Below are 23,194 nucleotides of genomic sequence, written 5' to 3' on the forward strand. Positions count from 1 at the left end.
ATAGGAAACAGGCCAAGGATATCAACCCCCCAAGTTACAAATGGCCAAGGGCCTGACATGACTTGAAGAGGCTCCGCTGGTTGTCGCTAGATTTTGACATTTCTTTAGCAGGAATAACACATGTGAACCAACTGGTATGCGTCTTTCTGGATTATAGGCCAGTGATACCATTGCCTTAAGATTTTTTGTGTGAGTAATTTACCCCCTAATTGATCGTCGCAAATCCCCTTATAGATCTCACATAACATATTCAACCTCAGATGGTGATAAGCACCGCAATAATGGGTGCGAAAATCCCATTTCTATATAGTACACCCTCTTAGAGGGTAAACCTACCAAATGTAGGATAAAATATGTTGTCTTAATTCATCGTGTAATCAGATAAGTTCGCAACATTCAAATATTCAAATCATATATTGGGAATTTGGCAAATATTTGTAATTTGTAATGATGAAATACCTCACTGCTCTGCGTTGTAGTTTTTCGAGCTCCTTTTTGTCTCGAATGTCTGGTTCACCTTAGAGTGTGCGCATTATTGGTGTCATCCAGATCTCCTCCTGATCTATGAATAATACTTGTGGTACGTCACAACTCAGAGTCTCTCTATGCTCGAGTAGGACTTTCCCTCTTTGTTCGATGCAACAGAGGATGCTAATTTGGACAAAGCATCAACACGTATGTTGTCACTTCTCAGGAGCTGCTTAATTTGAGCTTTGTCAAACCCTGCGAGCAACTGGTCTGTCATAGCATGATATTTTTTTAGCATCGCTTCTTTTACGTCGTATTCATCATTCATTTGTTTTACCACCAACTATGAATCTGTGTGGACAATTAAGTCATTTACTCCTAAATGACATGTTAATTGCAGTCCTGATACCAAGGCTTCATATTTAGCGATGTTATTAGATGGTCGAAACCCAAATGACAATTTGTACTACCATTCGCTGCCACTGGGATCGATTATGAGTGCTCCTGCTCCCGGCCCTATTTTGGTTGTGGAATCATTTACATAAACTAGCCAACTTTTTGAATTATCAGTTGCATGTATACTTTTTAGATGTGGGCTACCTACTAAACGGTGTGCAACAAACAAAAAAGAAATTTTAGTATAAAATATGGAATACATGGTGCTTCATTATAAAGTATAACATATAGAATTGTTAGCATGTTATGCCTCATCATAAAATATAGCTAATCAAATTGTTCACTTCCATCAAGGTTTATATAGCATAAAATTTTTATAGGATATTTACTATCCAACGTTTCAAGTTGTAACCCACATTACCTGTTGCGTTCTCATTTCTTTCAAAGGAACACTCCACTATGAAGTCGGCTAGCACCTGTCCTTTTATTGTTGCTCACGGGGCGAAGTCTATTTTGAATTCAACAAGCTTAATACTCTATTTCGTTACCCTTACTAAAGTGTCTGCCTTGGACAACACTTCCTTCATGGGTTGATTTGTAACCACAATGACTGGATAGGCTTAGAAGTACGAGCGCAATTTGTGAGCTACAATTATGAAAGTATAGATACACTTTTCTATTTTTAAGTATCTCATTTCATCGTTTAGGAGTACCTTACTAGTGTAGTATACCGAAAATTGGTGGACACCATCTAACTTAATCAGTATTGCTGTGACTGCCTCTTCCGAGGTAGCCAAATTGGTGTAGTATACTTAAGTTGATTTTAAGAGTAGAGGAAAGGTGAGATATAGTTCCAATTCCTCGAAGGCTACCTAACATTCTTTAGCCCACGAGAAGGTGGTCCTCAAAGTTTTGAAGAATGGAGGCACTTGTCTGTCATCCTGGAAATGAATATGTTGAGTGCCACCACTCTGCCTGTGAGGTGCTGTACGCCTTTTATAGTTTGTGGAGAGGGTATTTCCATGATGGCTTAGATCTTTTTTGGGTTCACCTCTATCCCTTTTCTGAAATCATGAACCCAAAAAACCTACCAGCTCACACACGAAAAACACACTTCTCAGGATTCAGCTTCATTTTGTGAGCCCTGAAGACCGCAAATGTCTCTAATAGGCTTTGCACATGCTTTCTCATCGACTCGCTCTTTACCAACATATCATCCACGTAGACCTCGAGCTCATAACCTATTTGGTCCTTTAATATCCTATTTATTAGTCTATAATAGGTTGCTCCCATATTTTTAAGGTCGAATGGCATGACCCGATAGCAAAAAAGCCCTTCTTTAGTGATAAAGACTGTCTTTTCCTGTTCACACTGATCCAATAGAATGTGATTGTATCCTGAGAAAGTATCCATGAAGCTCGTGAACTTGTGACCTGAAGAGGCATCCACTAATTAGTCAATCAAGGGTAGGGGAAAACTGTCATTTGTCGTTTAAGTCGATACACATTCTTCATTTGTTGTTTAAGCTAGTGAACTTGTGACCTGAAGAGGCATCCACTAATCGGTCAATTGAGGGTAGGGGAAAACTGTTATTTTTCATTTAAGTTTATACACATTCTCCATTTGTCGTTTACCTTCTTCACCATTACTATATTAGAGACCCAATCTTGATATTCCACTTATTTGATAAATCCTGCCTATAACAGCTTAGCTACCTCCTGTCTCATTGCTTCCACAACTTATAGCATGAACTTTTTACTCTTTTGCTTTACTAGTTTCGCCTCCAGAAGTACATTCAATTTGTGCACAATTACTTGGGGTGGTCCACACCTAGCATGTCTGTTGCGGACCAGTCAAAAAAATCTGAATTCTTCCTCAAGCATCGGACCAGCACACTCTTTTCTTCTGCTTCGAATGTTGAAAAAAATTTTACAGTCCTTTCTTCGCTATCACAAAATAGTTGCAGCGACTTAGTGTGTTCAGCGACTTCGAGTTTTTTGCTCCTATGTTCATCTCTCACGTTCAAACTGTCTAAATCAAGAACCTAACTGACCAATTTAGGTCCTTGCGCACTTTTTCCTTTGGCCACAGGCTCTCTCGCTTGTTTGACAAATAATATATGACATTGCCTCGCAATCTGCTGATTCGATCGTAGGAATTCAACCCTAATCTTTATCGAAAACTTAATTTTCATTCAGAATGTTGCGACCACCATCTTTGTCATCCTTATTATTGGCCTTCTGAAGATGGCATTGTATGCCATTAGGTAGTCTACCATGTGGAACTAAACATATTTCGTGGTTGTGCGCTCGTTATCTCCTAAGGTGACTGGTAAGGTGATTAAGCCTCTCACCTCAACTAGGTGATTCGCGAAACCGTACAACGAGCTAGCCTTAAACAATGTCTATTTCTTTAGCCCCATCTTCTTATATGCGTCCCAAAACAGTACTTTCACCACACTTCCACTATCCACTAGTATTCTTTTGACCTCAAAACTCACGATTATTATCGAGACCACCATCGGATTGTTACCTTCTTCATCGCGAACAAGTTCCTTGTCGTCACTACCAAATTCCACACTTCATTTCTCTTATTATCATGACCTCTTAGGAGTGCTAACTGACATCACACTTCGCATGTGTGCCCTCCTATTTGTATTGGAACTTACCCAATCCTCGTCCGTACCTATGATCACATGGATGGTACCCTAAACTTTTTGCTTACTCTTGGGATCACTGCGTGAGCTTTTACCTTGCTATGAACCACTTTGATTCACGAATTCAGTGAGCTTTCTATTTTAAACAGCTTCTTCTATAACATCTTTTAGCGTTAAACAATCCTCGATCTTATGTCTTATATCATGTGAAAAGTGTACCAATCCCCCGAGTTCGTCTTCTCTCGATGAGGAGCATCGGGGGTGGCTTGGGTAAGATCCCAAGGCTCTTGACTTGAGTGAGAATGTAGGTTCGAGTAGCGTTTAAGGGGGTGTAAGCTTCAAACCTTCCCTGAGGAACATATCTTCTGGTGTGGTCTAAAGTCTCAGGAGAGCCCTGAGTGTGTCACCTTGAGCCTGACACTTTTGTGGCCTGTCGTTTCTTACTCACAGTGATTGGCTAGGATGGCCCTTTCTGCTGTGATGTCCCTCCCTGTTTCTGAACTGTCTATCTTCCCTTTGAAAGGACTTGTCCTCCTTTTGTTTCACGGATATGAGTCTCACATGCGTATTCATGATTACTTTGTGGGCTCTGAATCTACCCAAGAACATCTGTCCCAACTACGAGAAGTTTTGAACTAAACCTTGTGGAAGGGATAGGTATCAATCCTTGGCACACCCGTTGAGCATTGTGGAAAAGGCTTTACATTTCGCTGCATCTAATGCTACCACCACATTCATGTAGTCATTGTATTGTATCAGATGATCTCACAGGTCCCTTCTTCTCTCAAACATATCTTTTGAGACCTTGAAGTCACGTGGTAAGTTCACTGCTGCAATTTCAGAAGTCAATGGGTTATTGGAACAGAACAACTAATCCATGTCTTATGATTCAATGTGTAAAGCTCGTACATCTCTGTGCAACCCATCCATCTTGTTTTGTCATTCTTTGATCTGTGTGCCTGGACCTCATCTTGCGTGTTTACATTGTCTTAAAAACCCAAGTTATCAGAATGCACCTTCATTCGCAACTCCTCGTTCTATTTCAACAGCTTCTATTGAAGAGCTTGTTGTTCGAACTGCGTCTCCTAAACGACCATCTATTCCCTCATAAACCTCATTTGTTTTTAAAGGGCCAAGAACTGTTGTGGGGGTCCCTCTTGGTTAAGAGAGAGTCGCAACCCTTGACTAGTATATATATTCAAGTCCAAAAGGCCAGAAGCTCCCTAATAGACCATATTGCCGAGAATTTTTAGTCTATCAACATACCACCCGATAAATAAGTTTGTTTCATTGTATTGGTCACTGAAACCTGCGCTCCGGCCTATCCTGATAAAGAGTTTTAGAGGAAATTTTCACTTGGGTGAGTCATTTGCTTCGAAAATTGAACACTTAATCAAACTCGAAAAAATCTGATGATCGAAAGTCTGTCCACGCTCACCGCACCAATTGTTGAAGAATATTTTCTTGTGTGTCATTTATAGAAGTGTTCGAGTATCTATACATGTTGTTACAAATGCTATTACAGCTCATGATAGGGCTCCACTATTTTGTTTTGGCTCCACTTTCTCTGGTACTGACATTCTCTGTCCCTAGTACTGACATTCTTTGTGAACTCTAGGTCTGTTGGGTACGTGTTTATGGAGCACGCGGTTCTTTTTATTCCTAGGATTAACATTCCGGGTGGGCTCCGTGCCTACTGGACACGTGTTTGGATGGCCTGAGGAGCATGCAGTCCTTTTTACGAGCTAGATCTGCGGCCTTGCCTTGCGAGCTAGGTCCTTGGCTTTGCCTCACGAACTGGATCTTTGGCTTTGCCTCGGGAACTGGGTTAGAGACCCGGATCCTTTCAAGGACTCGGGTTAAAAATTATTAATGTATAACATGTATGATTTGTGGGTTAGTGTTCATGCCAAATAAGCATAAAATATTCAATATGGATCATAGGACTTAATTCCGTACCAATTGAAATACCTTGTTCCTGTAGTAAACTCAAACACAAAAGTTTAAGTTTCATTTCAATATAAAATTTGATCAATATTAATCAATGTAATATATTTGTATAGTACTATTTGAAATAGAACGTACTGATTGATACAAAAAAAATTCTCCCTTTTAGACAAAAAATGATTTTTTTTAATATATGCATTTGCTAAATAATGTCATGGTAATAAATTATACATAACGTCTTTTTCTTTTTGATATAATGCATAGAACTACTCATAATCCCTCCCCAAATAAAGATAGCAATGGAGCGGAGTAGGGACGGACATTACTAAATCAACCACCACTCTATAGTTTGCACACTCTACTCCACTACCCACCCTGCTTCACTATGAATGTATAATTTTGAAAACCAATACTACATCCATGGATGTTAGATGCATCCATCTCCGCCACTCCTCACTCCGTTTCAATTTAATTTTTTCTACTAATCTTTAATATTTTAAATATTTTTAAATTCAAGTAAATATTTAAACATAGTTCTTCAAAAAATATTAAAACAGAAAATATATGAATTTTTTCTATATTACATTATTACATTTTTACCCTTTTAATAGTTTAATATACAAGGATAAGATGATCCTTTCATATAGTGGAGTAGAGTGGAGCAAGTAATTTATATTATCACACCATACCCACTGTCCAAATAAAAAAATCCACCCTACCCTACCCTTTCCCACATCCACTTTTCAAAAGAAAAAATCTACTTCATTTAAAGCGAATTGATTCAAATTTCACCACCTCTATCTCCAACCCTTAAATAAGAGGATAAAATGTGTTTGAACTCGCGTCCTTTTACAGTAACAATAATACAAATGCTAATTAAATTATGACTCAATCAACATGTATTAACATATTTTAGTTTTAAGATATATATATGTATATGTATATTAAATAAATGTAATTAGCAAATATATATGCATATATTAATTATGTGTAACATCTTATATAATTTATTAGTATTTTATATTTGAAATTTATTTAATCTCATTTATTTGATATTTATAATTATTTTATATAAATATATTAAATGTTTTTGAAAAAATAATAAGTCCGAAACTATATACCAAAACATGATATCAATATATATACTTATAGAAAGACGACATATCTACAAATAAAATACTAACAAGCTTTATACGAATACATTCAAAATAAAGACTTGTAACAACATATATTTTCTGAAATCATTCTTACTTGCCTACCTAATTTTTTATAATTTTTTTTCAATTAGTACTATGATTTTATGGCAAGAAAAAGTACTTGTTTGTTTGTTTGTTTTTAAGGAAAAGGAGTATTGAAGTTAACACTAAACTGGAAAACATTAGGAAACATCTTAGCTCCTTCAACCCCATTCCTTTTACCCTTTTCCAAGTCTGATTCTAGTCCGTATGCTGTTAAATGAAATTTGTGTAGCTTTTCCACTAGCCAACTATAAATTTTGCCAATTCGTCTTCATCTATTGCAACTCAATGTTAGCTCCTTCATTTCAATGTTTAAGAGTTTTTTTAATTTCAGCATAGATTTCTTGGGATTGAGGGTGAGTTGCAGAATCAGCTCCAATCTGCAATTTTCTTTCTGCTGTTGCATCATCCTCATAATCTCAGCTTTACCTGGCTGCCTCAAATGCTTCCATCACCCTTCCAAGTTTCATAGAATTTCGCATGAACGTACAATGGAACTCCCAATGACATAATTTAGGATGGCAAGGCGTTCCCTGCATCCATTCCTATAGCATACATGTCAATCATCTTGCTCTACTTCAAAAACCAGCCTACACTCCCTCATTATTCTTGTTCATATACTCTATATCCCGTCTTTAGAAACCCGACACTACTGCGAGCAGTTATTTTATCAAAATACCCCTTCTCTGCGCCTAGAAACACAACCAACTAATGTAGCTGAAACCACAAAATGTTAACAATTACGGACAAACAAGTGCATTACAAGGCACACTAATCTAATAATCCCTAAGGGAGAGACTTTTTGCACATAAGCAACTCCCAACACATCTCAGAGAGTAGTTCTTGGATACACAGGCTGAAAGGGGATCATCAGTCAAAGGTACATGGAAGAAATGTTATGACAAATAGCAAAAGCTCCAGGAAAAATGCACATTTCATCCAGACGAGCCAGAGGTCTATGCTAAAAATCGAAATCTTTACCAGCATCCCAATGTGAAACGTATTAGCAACTGGTATTAATTGCAGATCATTCTTTCTCCTGAGTCCAGATCCTCACAGTCTTGTCGTTCCCAAGTGAAGCTGATGCAATCATGTTGCGAGTTGGGTGACATGCAACTGATATAACAGCATCGGTGTGGCCTTCCAACTTCTGAACTACCTTCCGGGACTGAAGTTCCCACAAGTACACACAGTTATCTTCGGAGCCGCTAACAATATACTTCCCATTTGTAATAGAGAAAGAAGATGAAATGCAGAACTTTGAATTCACATGGCCAGTGTAAGTTTTCAAAAATTTCCCAGTTTCAAAGTTCCATAGCCTCTGCAGAGAAAATGTAACAATTAGACAAAGTACCAACCAAAAATTTGAACAATTTATCATAGAATTGAGGACAAAAGACACCAGGTAGAGAAAAACAAACAGAAACACACAAATATCCCAATAAACCATTTTCAGAACATTAAAAGAAAAAAAAAAAGAACTTCAATGCAGTTGTAATTGGCACATAAAAGAACTCAAAAAAATAAGAAAAACAATACAAGATAAATTCCTAGCCTTTGAAAAGCCATTCGAACTCCTCCTCGAAGCTAATAGGAAAGTCAATTGATAAGCAAACATAAATTGCTTCAGCTAAACAGATTATTTCCAAATAGAATAGCACCTCGAATAAAATGAGAGGTCCATTTATAAGCACAGAAACATAGAAAAAGGGTGACATTGCATTGCAAGTGAGTCAAGTATGACAAATTACCAATTCTTATGGGGCATCTTGACTTTTGCTCTATCCATTTATGAAAATAATAATACACAACCTAACAATTTTTCTCATGAATATATGATTTCCAGCAGCAGCTAGTGAAATTTCAGACAAAACAACTGATTCATTGATTCCATAAATTACAGGGTAGAAGATAAAGCATAATGCTATTAAGTTGTCGATATTATAAGTGAAGTGATGAAGAGGAAACAAGGCCAAATTTACAGACTCATCTAAAGATTAAGAGCAGCTCTGTTCTTCAAATAAAAACAGAATTCCAAAATAAATTACTAGAAGAATAACAAAAACTACTAAGTATTAGCAGAAAGTCTCGAAGTCATTAATTCACATTCATGTATACACACATACAGACAGATATATGTTTAAATGTTAGTACATTGAGAGCAGACTTGAACATGGAAGTGATATGAAAAATAAAGTAAAACAAACTGATGACCTAAAGTAAGCTAAAAGGTGAATATACCAAAGTACAATAAAGAATTTGCAGCCTAATCAACTTCAAGAATTGCCTCAAACAAGTTGAAGTTTATATAAACATACAGTGGCCTTAAAAAAAACCCTCAATCTAAGCTTGGAAATCTTGAAGTAACAAACATTAAAAGAAATTAAAAAGGGAAAAGAAAAGACCCAAAAATGAGAACTTACCAAAGTGTTATCCAGAGTCCCAACAAGGATGAATTTCCCATTAGGCGAAAACTTAACATAAGAAACAGGCGGATTCTCATCATCAATCAAAGTCTTCATACAATGCCCGGTTCCAGCATCCCAAATCCTACAAAGCCCGTCATAACTACTCGAGACAATGAGGGAACCATCTCGATTGAAATCAACTGCTGTCACTGGATCAGAATGAGCAGGCAAAACTTTCAGGCATTTTCCAGTTTTGACGTCCCAAACACGCACTGTTTCATCGAAAGAACCCGAGACAATCATGTTAGATTGAGGATTAAAGTTGACGCAGAAGACATAGTTGGTGTGGCCGTGGAGGGTTTTGATCAAAGAACCAGTGGGAACGTCCCAGAGACGGAGCGTTTTGTCGTCGGAAGCAGAAACGAGGAACCGGGAGTCGGAGGAGAAGGCGACGTCGGAGACGCCTTGGTCGTGGCCGGAGTATTCATGGATAGGAGTGAGAGTGGAAGCGGTGGGGGAGAGAGAGTAGGTACGGAGGGTTTTGTCGGCGGAGGAGGAGGCGAGGAGGCTGCCGTCGGAGGAGAATTTGACGGATGAGAGGGCGTTTTTATGGACGGCTAGGGTTTGGGAGAGAGTGTAGGGCTTGAAAGTTTCGGTTGTCGCCGCCGTCGATGTGGTGGTTGTAGCTACAGTCGCCATATTTGGGGGGGGGATTTGAAGGAAGAGAGTCTTGGGGCAGGGTTTAAGGTTTTGAAGAGTGTAGGAAACGAAGCACTAATGCCGTGAGATGACGGTTTTTATTCTGTTTAGGCAAAGTACGTCTCTTGAAACATTTCTAAACAAAAATTCTCAGTTGAAGTTAAAGCTTGCACTATCTTCTATTTCTATTTTAACCAATTTACAGTTTCTTACCTCAACCAATCGGTTGCAAACTTGCTATCACCCAAAGTGAACACTTTCAATTGAAGTATGGCAATCACAATAAAATCATACACTTCCTTTCACCGAAAACAGAATTTATATATAAAAAAAAAAATCAAACACATGCCTTTTCATCAATATTTTTGGAATCTCAAATCAAATAAATTAAGGTAAATTGCAATCAAAATGAGGGTTTTTTACCAAATAAATTAAAAAAAATACCGAAATAGATTGTCAGATAGATTAATTATCGAAATAGTATGTTTTTTTTAATGGCGCCTATCTGACAGGCGCCAATGAATTTTTTATATTATTTTTTTCTTTTTAATCGAGCCTATCTGATAGGCGTCAATGAATTTTTTATATTAATTTTTTTCTTTTAATAAAATATTATTTTTTTCCCGGATCAGTATATGACCCGGGTATAGATACGAGGCACGACTAGTTGCGCCTATCTTGGAGGCGCCAATGGTGGAGCCTATCTGACAGGCGCGACTAGCTGCTGCTTATTTTTTTCCCTATATATACCCCCGAAAATCAAATGAGCACAGACATAAATTTTAGCAGAGGAACATACACAAAATTTAGCAGAACGGAAATAAGAAAATAGGGAGAAGAAAAAAAGAAAGGAAAACAAGAAGATGGATAAGGTATTTTGGTTTATTTCTTTTAAATAGAATGTAGAATCTTGTTAGTAATTTTATTATTTGAAAGTTATTTTGTTAGGTTATTAATTTTGTTAGCTTCTGAATGAAAAATTTTACATTAAAAATTTTATGTAATTTTTTTGCATTTCGAAATTGTTTTAAGAATTTTGAAATTTTTTTAACAGATCTAGTATTGAAGATGGAGAATCAGTTTTTTGTATGCCTTTATTTCGATGGAGAAATTTTGACAACAACCGTGGGATGTATATTTGAATGCCGCAAACAAGTAGCAATGAGATTTAATAGAAATATCTCGTTTGATGATATGAAGGAAAAAATTAGTGAAAAAATTTATAGACGTTATGAGAGAAGGATATCAAAACTTTTCTACAAGTTTCCAATTTCGACGGATCCAATAAAATTTACCGAAATGGAACTTGTAGACGATGAAGACGTGGAGACAATGGTCGCTCTTTATTGTAGGACTCGGAGCAACCAAAATGCACCGATTCAGTTATTTGTTGAGTTAGCTGATATGGAGACAACTGAAGATCTCACTCCATTAGGTGAAGAAGATGGAGTTCAAGAGCCGTGTATGGTGGTTCCGGTATCATATGTTGATAGTCAATCAACTATACACGGGATCGATATTGATCTTAATGCTGCACCCAAGACTGATGTGGTTGGTGATGATGTATACTATAGTAGTGATCCTGTTGATCACGAAGTTGATAGTGAGAGTGATCTCGACGTGGGCGAGGTCCTAGATGATATTGACAACGAATGCGTGAATGAGGATGGAAATGTTAACGTGTCTTCAGTTGAAAATCAGATTCGTGGTATTGTGATACACAATAATCCTAGGGCACACATGTCTCGGATAGACCCCGATGGGGCGCGGGTAGCTGAGTTTCCGGAGTATCCTGAAATACTACCTGCTCACCGGATGACCGTATATTCTAATCCAAAAGAGTTGTTCGTGGGCCAGAGATTCGAAAGTAAGGAATAATGCATATTTTCCATTAAGCGGTATAGCATGAATATATCAGTAGACTACAAAGTCATCGTGTCTAAACCAACATTATATATTGGAGAGTGTTGAAGGTCGACAGAAGGCTGCAATTAGCGGATACGAGCTGCATTTATCTAAAAGTCGCAGATGTGGGAGATACGAAAATTTGTTGGGCCTCACACATGCACTTCAACGCGTATGACAGAAGATCATCGAAAACTTGACTCCAAAACTATCTGTACGTGCATCATGCCAATGGTGAAAGACATGCCGACCATTAAAGTTTCGGTACTGATTGTCGAAATACAAGCACGATTCTAGTATCGAGTATCATACCGAAAGGCATGGATACCTAGAATGTAGTTCCGTCTCTGGCTCCAGCTCCGACTCTAGCTCTGGTGCATGATGCGAATCTGGAAGAGGTTATCTAATTCGTGTCGTATGCGGAGGGACTACCATCGACCGCCCACCAAACAGAAATGGTTTCCCTATCTCACAGTACCACTGTATGTACTCTAACGAGGGCTGCAGATCCAAAGCACGATCCATCTGAGGTACCCTCCCCAACCGGTTGTTCCACATTGTAATATATTCTTCATGCACTTCTCCCCAATCATGTCCTTACATCCCCCTCTTGTTCATCCCATGGATCTCCCCCAATTGTATTGGCAATGTCGGGATATACTGTATGCAACCGAACTGCCAGAGTACTCGATTGCCATGATACCACTCCACTACCTAAAAATTGATAACGGGTGCGCTAATGCACCATAGGTTTGAGTCGACGTCGGCAGATGAGGGGATAACTATCATAATTTTTGGAACAGAATACGACATCCAAATGAACTGCACAGTTAATAACATTGTTATATTAACGCGGGTGAGTGAGATAAAATAATAAAATTAAATTTATATTGGAAAAACTTACCCCCTCTCTAGCATGATTCTCAATCATTAGACAGTATATCGGAACCGTGTATGACCTCCTGATACCTGGATTAGTACTCCATCTACGAAAACAAATTGTTAGAACAATATAATCTAAAAAAAGTCAACTAATTATTATAACGAGTAGAAATTCATCACCTATTAACGATTGGAAATATATATGATTGGTGACTAATGGATGCCAAGAATGGCATCAAGTAAAGTGCCCACGACTGCAGCAGTATGAGGCATCCGCCTATGTCCATCGCAGAAAGATTTGTCGTCCGACAAAGTTCGCGATACAGCATGGCTAAAATTGCGGACCCCCAACTGTATGAACGGGTGTTATGCAAATTGGACAATAGGGGTAAGTACATCAAGTGGACCTTACTGTCATTTGCATCCGGCATGAGTACACCCCCTATAATGTGCATAATGTAAGCTTGAACGGCCTACATCACCTCCCATTCATTGGCAGTACTCAGCAAATGCTCAAAATTGGCCTTTAGCCATGAAAATCTCAAACTGGTAAATTTCCTCTCACTTGGCAAGCGTCCAAGTAATTCATAACAAATGGTAGCCGGTCTAGAGATTGAACTTAAGCCCGTGACCGCATTCTCGTTGATGGGAAGCTCGAGCTGTAATGCAACGTCATCTAGAGTGACGGTACACTCTTTGCACAGCAAATGAAATGTGTGGGTCTCCGGACGCCATCGCTCGACTAAAGCGAAAATTAAGTCGTATCGCAGATCAAAAGTCCGGATCAATACCGCTGATCTGAACCCGGCTAACTCTAAGTATGGTATTAGGCGTTCATCTGGCAGAAACCCTACACTATTAACACGGCCCCTCAATATGCGGTCTACTGACCCTGACATTATTAAATTAGCAAAATAGTTAATACAATATAATTTAATTCAACAAATAACATGAGTATCAAATAAAAATTTTATTACCATCTCATTAATAGTACTTGATATGTGATTATTATTAATCAAAGAACCCATTTGCTGCAAATATGTAATTAAAAAATGAATTCATTTAATTTGTTTCAAAAATACAATAAATTATTTCAAATTTCAAAAACAAAACACGGTAAATAAATATCTAATAATTTCTCATAATTTACCTACAATAAAAATTTATGTCGATTACAATAATAATATAATTAAAATTAATATAAATTATCTTTAAAACATATGAATTAAAAAATAAAATAGAAATAGATACATACCCGAGTAGTTTATGTTCAAACAACATATAAAATTATATAACAATAAATTTAATCAACATTTTAATAAATCAATAAAAACTGTTAAATAAATAAAAATCAAATAAAATTATATTATAAAAAATTACATTATATAAAAATTAAATGAGTTAACAACAACTATATGATTAAAAGAGTCAGTTATGATTAAACTTTTAATGAAATGATTTTTAATTTTTTATAAACTTATATGTTAAACTCAACAAATACTAAACTAAACACAACAATTTATAACTTAATCCTATCGACAAGCGCGACCCATTTTTTACGTATTTTGACCCGTTAACTGTATTTTTATCTATATATATATATTTAAATATTTTTAATAAAAATAAAAAAATAATATTTTATTTAAACAAAAAAATATTTTTTAATATAAAAAATTAATTCGCGCCTGTCAGATAGGCACGATTAAAAAAATATATTTTTTAATATAAAAAATTGATTCGCGTCTGTCAAATAGGCGCGATTAAAATTTTTTTGTTAATATAAAAAATTGATTGGCGCCTGTCAGATAGGCACGATTACAAAAAACATATCATTTTTGTAATTAATCTATCGACAACCTATTTTGGTATTTAATTTTTTAATATATTTGGGTAAAAACCCCAAGTTGATATAAAAACATTAAATGAGTTAACAACAACTATGTTGATATAAAAAATTAAATGAGTTAACAAAGAACTATATGATTAAAAGAGTCAGTTATGATTAAACTTCTAATGAAATTATTTTTAATTTTTTATAAACTTATATGTTAAACTCACCAAATACTAAACTAAATACAACAATTTATAATTTAATCTTAAATTACTAATAAATTAATTTTGTAAAGTAAGAGATGAAATTCATAATTAAAAGATTGTGAATGTGTCAACTGATAAATTTCTTTGTGTTCTTTTTAACAAAAAAACTTTCATTTATAACAAAAATTCCAAGGTAAATCCCACTTTAGTACTTTAAACAATGACTTTCTTTAGCATAGATAAAACTAGTTTTTATACACATCCATCTTTATTATTTATGTTCTTAAATAGATCAAATGTTATTAATCCCTTAGCGGGATTTATAATTTCATAATGAAAAGATAAAAGATTAAACAAATTTAAATTTGAATATAATATTGAAGTCTTACAATATAATATTGAAGTCTTACAAATTTAAATTACTAATAAATTAATTTTAAAATAATTAAAATACAAAATTTATAACATAATTCTAAATTACTAACAAATTAATTTTAAAATAATTATAAAAACAAAAAATTACATTCATACAAAATACTAATCCAAAACTATAAACACTAAACATAAATAATTTATAATTAATAATTAATAACAAAAAAATCACAATATCTTAATTAAACTCTTTAAATTATAAACAAAATTATTTACTAAAATAACACATTACCTTCTTTCTTTCTTTCTTCTTCTTTTTCTCTCCTTCTCCTTTCTCTCTTTTCTTTCTCTTTTCCAGTTGATACATGTGGTTTGGGAGACCATACTTATAAGGTCCCCCATTTGTAATTTTTTCCCATTGAAAGGGCAAAAGCCTGAAGGAAGGGACAACACCATGGTGGAAGGGACAAAGGCAGTAGCATGGGCATTGGCGCCTACCTGTCAGGCGCAATTAGTGGCGCCTATTTGACAGGCACGACCTGTTGACCCGTTTTTTATCCGTATTTTGACCCGTTAATCGTATTTTTACCTATATTTATATTTAAATATTTTTAGTAAAAATATTTTTAATAAAAATAAAAAAATAATATTTTATTTAAACCAAAAAAGAAAAAGATTTAATATAAAAAATTCATTGGCGCCTATCAGATAGGCGTCTTTAAAAAAAGCAAACCATTTCGGTAATTAATCTATCTGACAACCTATTTCGGTATTTAATTTTTTAATATATTCCAGTAAAAAACCCTCAAAATGACTAAATTTTAGAAAGTTTAAGTTTCGGTTATTCAATTTTAAAAAACTAAAAATGGTCATTGGACTATTTTTGAAAGGTTTCTTTGAAGTCACTAAACTATTCGAAAGTTTTTATTTAAGCCACTAGACTGTTAAGTTTTTTTCTCAAAAAAAGTTCAACTAGCGAGCTCCAAGTGATGATTCGACGATCTTATGGTGGATCAATATCCATCGACAAGTAGAAGAACATACCTTATATCCAAGTTGATCTGGCAATTAGTGTTAGAGATCGAAGAAGGAAATTGTTTGGATTTTGATTTGTAGATTCGTGATGTTCAAAATTGTTTCATGAAAAAAAACTAAACTATAGAAAAGAAAAGGAAAAAGAGCTTTCGATTGGTGCAAGTAGTGTGAATGGAGAAGACCATACAACAACAATTTTAACAACTCATGACTTAAATAAAAACTTCTGCATATTTTGTAACTTTTTAAAGTTAGTGATCAAAACATAAATTTATTAATAGTTTAGTAATATTGGGTGTAGTTTACCCAATAAATTATTAACAAAATCATAAAAATATTTAAAAAATATAAAATTTAGTTCAACCAATTCGTACTAATTAGCATATCAATCGGTTTTACCTACTAATCAAATTCAATTGTGAAAACATTGCTTTTGATAACACAAATAAATAACGATGGTTCACAATAATCATTGACTCTTAGGATAGAATCATCCTCAAAACTTTGCGTAAATTTTTATTTTATTATATCAAAATATAATTTTAGTTACTTAAGATTTAATTTTAAATTAAAATCCTTATTTGGCATATTTGTTATGTTCATTTTTATCCAACTTTAACTCATTTTATGAGAAGAACTAATCCTTTAGACTTATGGTTTGCTCGATGAGTTGAATGTTATTGTAACCAATCCTTTTATAGAATCAATATTTATATATTGTTATACCTAAAAATATACATATACATATACATATATTTCCTATGTTCATCTATCATGTTGATATTGTTTCAGATTGCTTTCTTAAGGACATGACTACCGTATGGAATATTAAACTTTTTCATGTATGGCTATCATTTGACATAATAAGACATGTTGTGGGTATCCCTCCACCACATCCTTTAAGGGGTCCTGACAGGATCTCATAGTATCATATAAATATAGGTGTCTTTTCTGTCAAAAGTGCTTACAAGATGTATAAAAAAAACTCTAGGAATCCAAGATAAGATAAGTGGAAAATTGCATGGAAATACCCAGGACCTCAGAGAGTTTGTTTCTTCATTTGGACTGTTTTAAAACAAAGACTCATTACGAATACAGAAAGAGTTAGAAGAGGGACCCTTCATGTCCTATTTGTGGCCATGACTCGAAAGAAGTTTTACACGTTTTTATAAATTGCTCAGCAGCAAAGGATATCTGGCTAAACGTCATATTGGTAAATCAACAAAGGATTTTCTTTTCGGATAACTTACATGATTTGCTAGTTTCTAATTCGCAGGACTTTTCGAAAATGCATGATGTAACATCCTATACCCAACCTGGTCGCCAAACCAGAATATTAGGATGCCACACCACCGTCCTATGTCATAACCAACAAGTAAAAGCTCATTCTAACAAAACATCCATCAGTTTATTATTTGCATAGGTCTTAAGTCAATCATACTAGTAAGTTTCATTATCACGTGCTAAACTTACATTAATTAGTCTTATAAACATATTATAACATGCATAAGGTGCATTCAGTAAAATTCTTAAACCAGATCCGTAGGTATCGATACTGACACTAAGGTATCAATATTTTCTTTAAGTAGTATTGATACCACCTGGAAAAACGATACCAAACTTGCATTATGTTTCTCACCAAAATTTCCAAACGTCGAAAACTACCAATACCTGTCGTGAAGTATTGATACTCGAGCAAAGGTATCGATACCAAACCTCTATTTTGACTTCCTGCACGTTTCAAAACACAAAGGTATCGATTTTAAAACCTGATTATCGATACCTCAGCTCCAGACCTAAAAAATGCAACATACATATACAAGTAATCCATTTCAATTTAGTTTCTAAACATCATACATCAATTACTTCGACAAATAATCATTCAACGACCTAATTAACAGCTCAATATCGTAAAATTGTGTTCAAGCAAGTAACACCAATCCATCCTCATGTTCATGAACCCAAGTATAACAATAACATGTAATATTTATAAACCAAACCAAAAACCAGTAAAATATCTAGAAGTTAACGTGGCTATAAACAAGTCTACCACATTGCCTTATTCCCCAAAATGTAAATAAATATAGAACACCTACGAAATAGCAAATAAACTTGTTTGGATCACCTCTCGAAAACCATACCGCTCACACAGGCACACAACTAATCTGCAATGGTTTAAAAGGAGTGAGTGAGCTTAGCAAGCTCAATGAATGCTTAGAATAACTATAATGCGAACAATTCATCAAGCATTAACGAAACAACCATATAGCATAACCTTAACAGTTCCAATTCTAGTGTCATATTATACTTACTCGTGCATTATTACTAGTTCTTTTACATGGTAAAAATATTCAATTTTAAGCATATATCACATTACACATATAATCACATAACATTCTAGCATATGTCGTAATAGTAAAAAACATGTTATGGATAAATTGCATCATATAAACATATATCACAATACACACATATTCATAATTTAAGATAATTTGGCACATGAGCTATGAAACATAAAAGTGAGATCTATCATCACTCATCAGATACACAGATCTCCAACACACCACATAGACTAATAGAGTCAACATGCCCTAAAAGTGAAGCATAAAACTAACACTATTCTTATTTCCCCTTACATTTCCCGTTGAATAGAGCTTAGCTCATATTCCGTTATCCCTCCAACATGTCCCAAGGCCTTAGCGCCCAAAGTCACTGTACATATAGGTGAGTACTCATAATCCTATGGCATGCCAACTATATCCAACGATGTCAAGATCACAAGGCCAAAATATCTGAAATCAAACACATATCACTTACCGATTATCCGTGCACTATCATTGCATATTTGCATATTTAGTAAAACACTATTACTAACATTTAACATATACATAACATGTACACATTTGCACTTTCACAACGATTATAATAACCACATATCACATGTTATAGCATCTCATCTCAATTCACATATTCACAAACACATAAGTACGTTGTTCACAAGATAACATAGGTATGAGAAAGCTTACACCCAGAATTTAGAGTAGGGGTTTAGGCTACTACTAAATTCCCAAATAACAAATTGAATCATGTCCACAAATAATTATTCCAAACACTCACCAATTATGCGTTCGTCGAAAAGTCGAAAGTTTAAACTAGCTTTTCATTACCTTCATCTTTACTCGTAGAACGTCTTAACAAATCCGAAGCTTCAACATAATAATTCACATAACAATACATTTAAAAATCAGCTAAGGACTCACTACAAGCAATCAAAACATAAGCCTAAGCTATGTTCTCATGTAGCCGAAACCTTTAACATAACCAACTTGAAATCCAAATATCTCGACCTACACTTAATATTTTCACCCAAAACAATTTTCATTCATCTAATTATTTTTCTATGACTAATTCCCAACCTTTAAACTACACAAAACCACTCAATTCATGGTATCGATTTTTCTATATGTTTTATGGCTATTTTCCCAAAATTCATTAAAACTCAAGAATTTTTTAACAAAACATCAAAGTAAGTTTAGAAACCTCTTAATCATGTCAAAACTAATTGAAAAACACTTTGAAACCACGCTTTTACTCAAAATCTTAAAAGTCGCGATTAACAACCCAATTTTTTTTGCTTTTATTCAAAACACGTGATTTAATGGCTAAAAACTTGGTTTTAAAGACTAAATAACATTTAAAATTAATAGAAAGATGAATGGTTACCTTAATTGTAAGAAATACAGATTTTTGTCGAAAACCTAGAAAATCTACACACGAAGAAGATAATGAAATCTATGGAGTTTTTGAGTGTTTTCTTGAAGATTTATGAAGGTAATTGACTTGGGGAATAATAGAAATCAAAAGATTGAATATTTAATAAAGAAAATCAAATGAGGGATTTGGGGAAGCTTTGGACGGTAAACACAAATAAAGGGGAAAGGTTTATAAGTGACTTTGCTGTGGGTGAGGAAAGAAATAGGTTGAATTTTAAATTTTGTTTTAATTCCTATTAAAAACTCACAATTTTGACCCTTTTACAAATCAATCCTTACTTCAAAATTAATGATCTTTTAAACACCTTTTTCAAAAATTGACTTGATTTTCTAAAAACCATAGCCAAAAACATTACCGATAAACTATGTTGCAAAATTTCGAACACTCTAAGGCTAAAATCCCTAAAATACCCCTAAAACTCCTAGGCCCTATTTTGGGGTGTTACACATGAAGGAGAAGTTAATTGGGCTTGTCGATTCAGACTCCTTGCTTGGCGTATTTGGAAGAACCATAATTTTTTCTTCTTTCAAGGTATAATGTGGAATCCAAATGGGATCGTCAAAGTTTCGGTGGGCTAAACAATAATCTATGGTGTCTAGAGATGCTTCCATATGCTATCAGAACCTTACTATTGAGCAACCAAAAACAAGGAATTGGGTTTTCTAAATACAGATAGAGTTGTTTCATTGAGTTCTAGCCTTGCTGTTGTTTGGGGTGTCATGCGAGATGAAAATAGGTAGTGGACCCTTGGGTATAACTACCATTTGGGAAAATGTTCAGTCTTTGACAATGAATTATGGGGCATTTTGGATGGCCTCAAAATAATTCAAAAAAAAAAGGTCACGACAAAGTCATAATACAAACTGATAGTTTGGAGGTAGTCAGATCGATCGATTTAAGACAGTGCATCGACCATTTCGAATTCTACTTTAATTTGGAGGATCCAGCATCTTTTATCTCATAAAGATCAATGGCTTGTAAGACATATATCTAGGGAGTACAACCATGTTACGGACGCTTTAGCCAAATTGGATTTTGGATAAAAAGAAGACATGCAAATTCTTGATTTTCCTACTAGGGAGATTAAAGAAATCCTAGAAACAGATAAAGTTAAAATTGTGTTATTCCAAAATGTTTCCATGTGATTGATTACTTGTTTTAGTTTCTTTTACCAAAAAAAATGTCAATAATTACCATTAAGAGGGATCCACTTACACTACTATAAAACTCAAGTAGTTTTACACCATTTTATAACATTTTCTATTAATTAATATTGTCATATTTTGTGCTTCACTTATGTAAATCATACATGATAAATTTTTTGGTTAACTACATCCAATGTCACTAAATTATTAGTAAGTTTATATTTTGGCCACTCCACTTCAAAAGGTTACAAATGGTCACTAAACTATTTGTAAGTTTTCATTTAAGTCATTGGGTTATTAAAATCGTTGTCGTATTGGTCTTCTTTGTTCGTAGCGTATGCATTAACCAAAAGCTATCATTCCCCTTCTTTTATACGTTACGAATCTATGAATCAAAATCCAAATAGCTTTTTTCTTCAATCTCCGACACTAGCCGTCAGATTGGCTTGGATATAACGTAAATTCTTCTATTCGTCGATGGTTGTTAACCCACCATACCAATTGTCTAATCGTCTCTTGAAGCTCACTAGTCAGACTTAAAATAGAAAAAAAAACCTTAACAACTTAGTGACTTAAATAAAAACTTCTGAACAGTTCAGTGACATAAATGAAAACTTTCGAATAATTCAATAACTATTTCATACTTTCTGAAGTTGAGTGACCAAAATATAAATTCACTAACAGTTTAGTGACATTGCGTTTAGTATACTCTAAATTTTGAGTAATTTGAAAATATCTATATTTTACATAAAAAGCTTCCAATCATGACAATATTTGGATTGACAGGATAGAGTATTTTGGATTAAAATGATAAAGATATCTGTTGACACCATTTTTTGAATTGAAAACGGGGTCGACTTGGGTTTTGACGAAAACGAAAAAAACGGGAGTTGCCACCAATCCTTTTTTATGAGGTGTGATTGGATCACCTCGAAAAGTGATTGTTTTTAATAAACGGTTTGATTTTATTAAAACAACAAGTTTGGTCCACGAAATTCAGAAAAACGGGTTCGGAGTTGATTACATACGAGGAAGGATTAGCACCCTCGATACGCCCAAAATTGGTACCTAGTTGATTACTTAATGTCTTAGTGTCGAAGAGTGAAAACTTTGAAGAATTTAAAAATACGACCCTTGTGTTAAAACGTTGAAAATTTTCAGGAAAAGGGTCATATTTCACGTTATTCGAGAAAGAGAATCGTATCCAGTAAGTTAGGACACAATGTCTCGAATTCCCGATACGCGAATGAAAAATGCTTATTTAAAAAAGGGATCACGACCAGTAAGTTAGGATGCGATAATTTTTTAATTCCCAATATCGTTTAAAACTTGAGTTTGAAAAGATTCGTGTAATAAAGTTTAAAAGAATATTCAATTGTTTAAATCAAATGAAGAAATCGCAACCCAATACGTTAGGGCACAATTTCTCAAAATATTAAACATTGAATATTGTATTTATTTCGAAAAATCCTCGTCTCGAGAAAACAACATGTCACATCCAATGCGTTAGGACACAACATATTGAATTCTCGATAACGAGCTTTTTATCATTTTTAAAAGAGTAATCTCGATTATTTAGATTCAACGAAAAAAATCAGAACCCAATACGTTAGGGCTCGATTCTCTCGAAGGTCCTAAATATCGAGTATTATTTATTTTGAAATTTCTATTTTTGACGAATCCGAGTAAAAAGTGAATGTAAAATAATGATAATGATGATAATACAAATAAAATAATGCATGCAAATAAAAAGGATAAATAAATAAGATGATAAATGTATAATAAAAAGAAATCAACAATGTATACACAAAATAAAGTAAATATGCAAACACAAACTAAAGTACTTAAATAAATAATAATAATAACAATGAGCATGTAAATAAATAAGTAAATGAACACCAAATGAAATAATAGTAATAAAAAAACAAAATATATATATATATGTACGTAAGTTAAAATTTTAAAGTATAAAAATATATGTATGTGTACGTAAGAATATGTATGTATATAAAACTATATGAAAATGTAAAAACATATAAGTATGTGTATATATTTATAAAAAATATGTATATAGATATATAGATACAAATTATAAAATATAAAAATACAAAATAAGTATATACATATATATATGATAAATTTTGAGATTTTAAAGATACAAATAAACAAATAACAGCAATAATAATTAATGTTAACAGTATAACATCAAATTTATTATTTAATAAGAAAACA

At 34.1% G+C, this 23,194-nt stretch overlaps 1 protein-coding gene across 1 annotated transcript; it reads right to left on the reverse strand.

Annotated features, from left to right (window-relative positions):
• Nucleotides 1-7,419: 7,419 nt before the first annotated feature.
• On the reverse strand, nt 7,420-10,051 carry LOC105804089 (COMPASS-like H3K4 histone methylase component WDR5A). Its single transcript, XM_012636583.2, has 2 exons — nt 9,129-10,051; nt 7,420-8,026 (listed from the first exon to the last, which is right to left on the reverse strand). The coding sequence occupies exons 1-2, from the start codon at nt 9,810-9,812 to the stop codon at nt 7,733-7,735; spliced, it is 978 nt and encodes a 325-aa protein (XP_012492037.1). The 5' UTR covers nt 9,813-10,051; the 3' UTR covers nt 7,420-7,732.
• Nucleotides 10,052-23,194: the final 13,143 nt, after the last annotated feature.

Source organism: Gossypium raimondii, chromosome 11 (genome assembly GCF_025698545.1).
Source record: "Gossypium raimondii isolate GPD5lz chromosome 11, ASM2569854v1, whole genome shotgun sequence".
Classification (NCBI taxonomy): Eukaryota; Viridiplantae; Streptophyta; class Magnoliopsida; order Malvales; family Malvaceae; genus Gossypium; species Gossypium raimondii.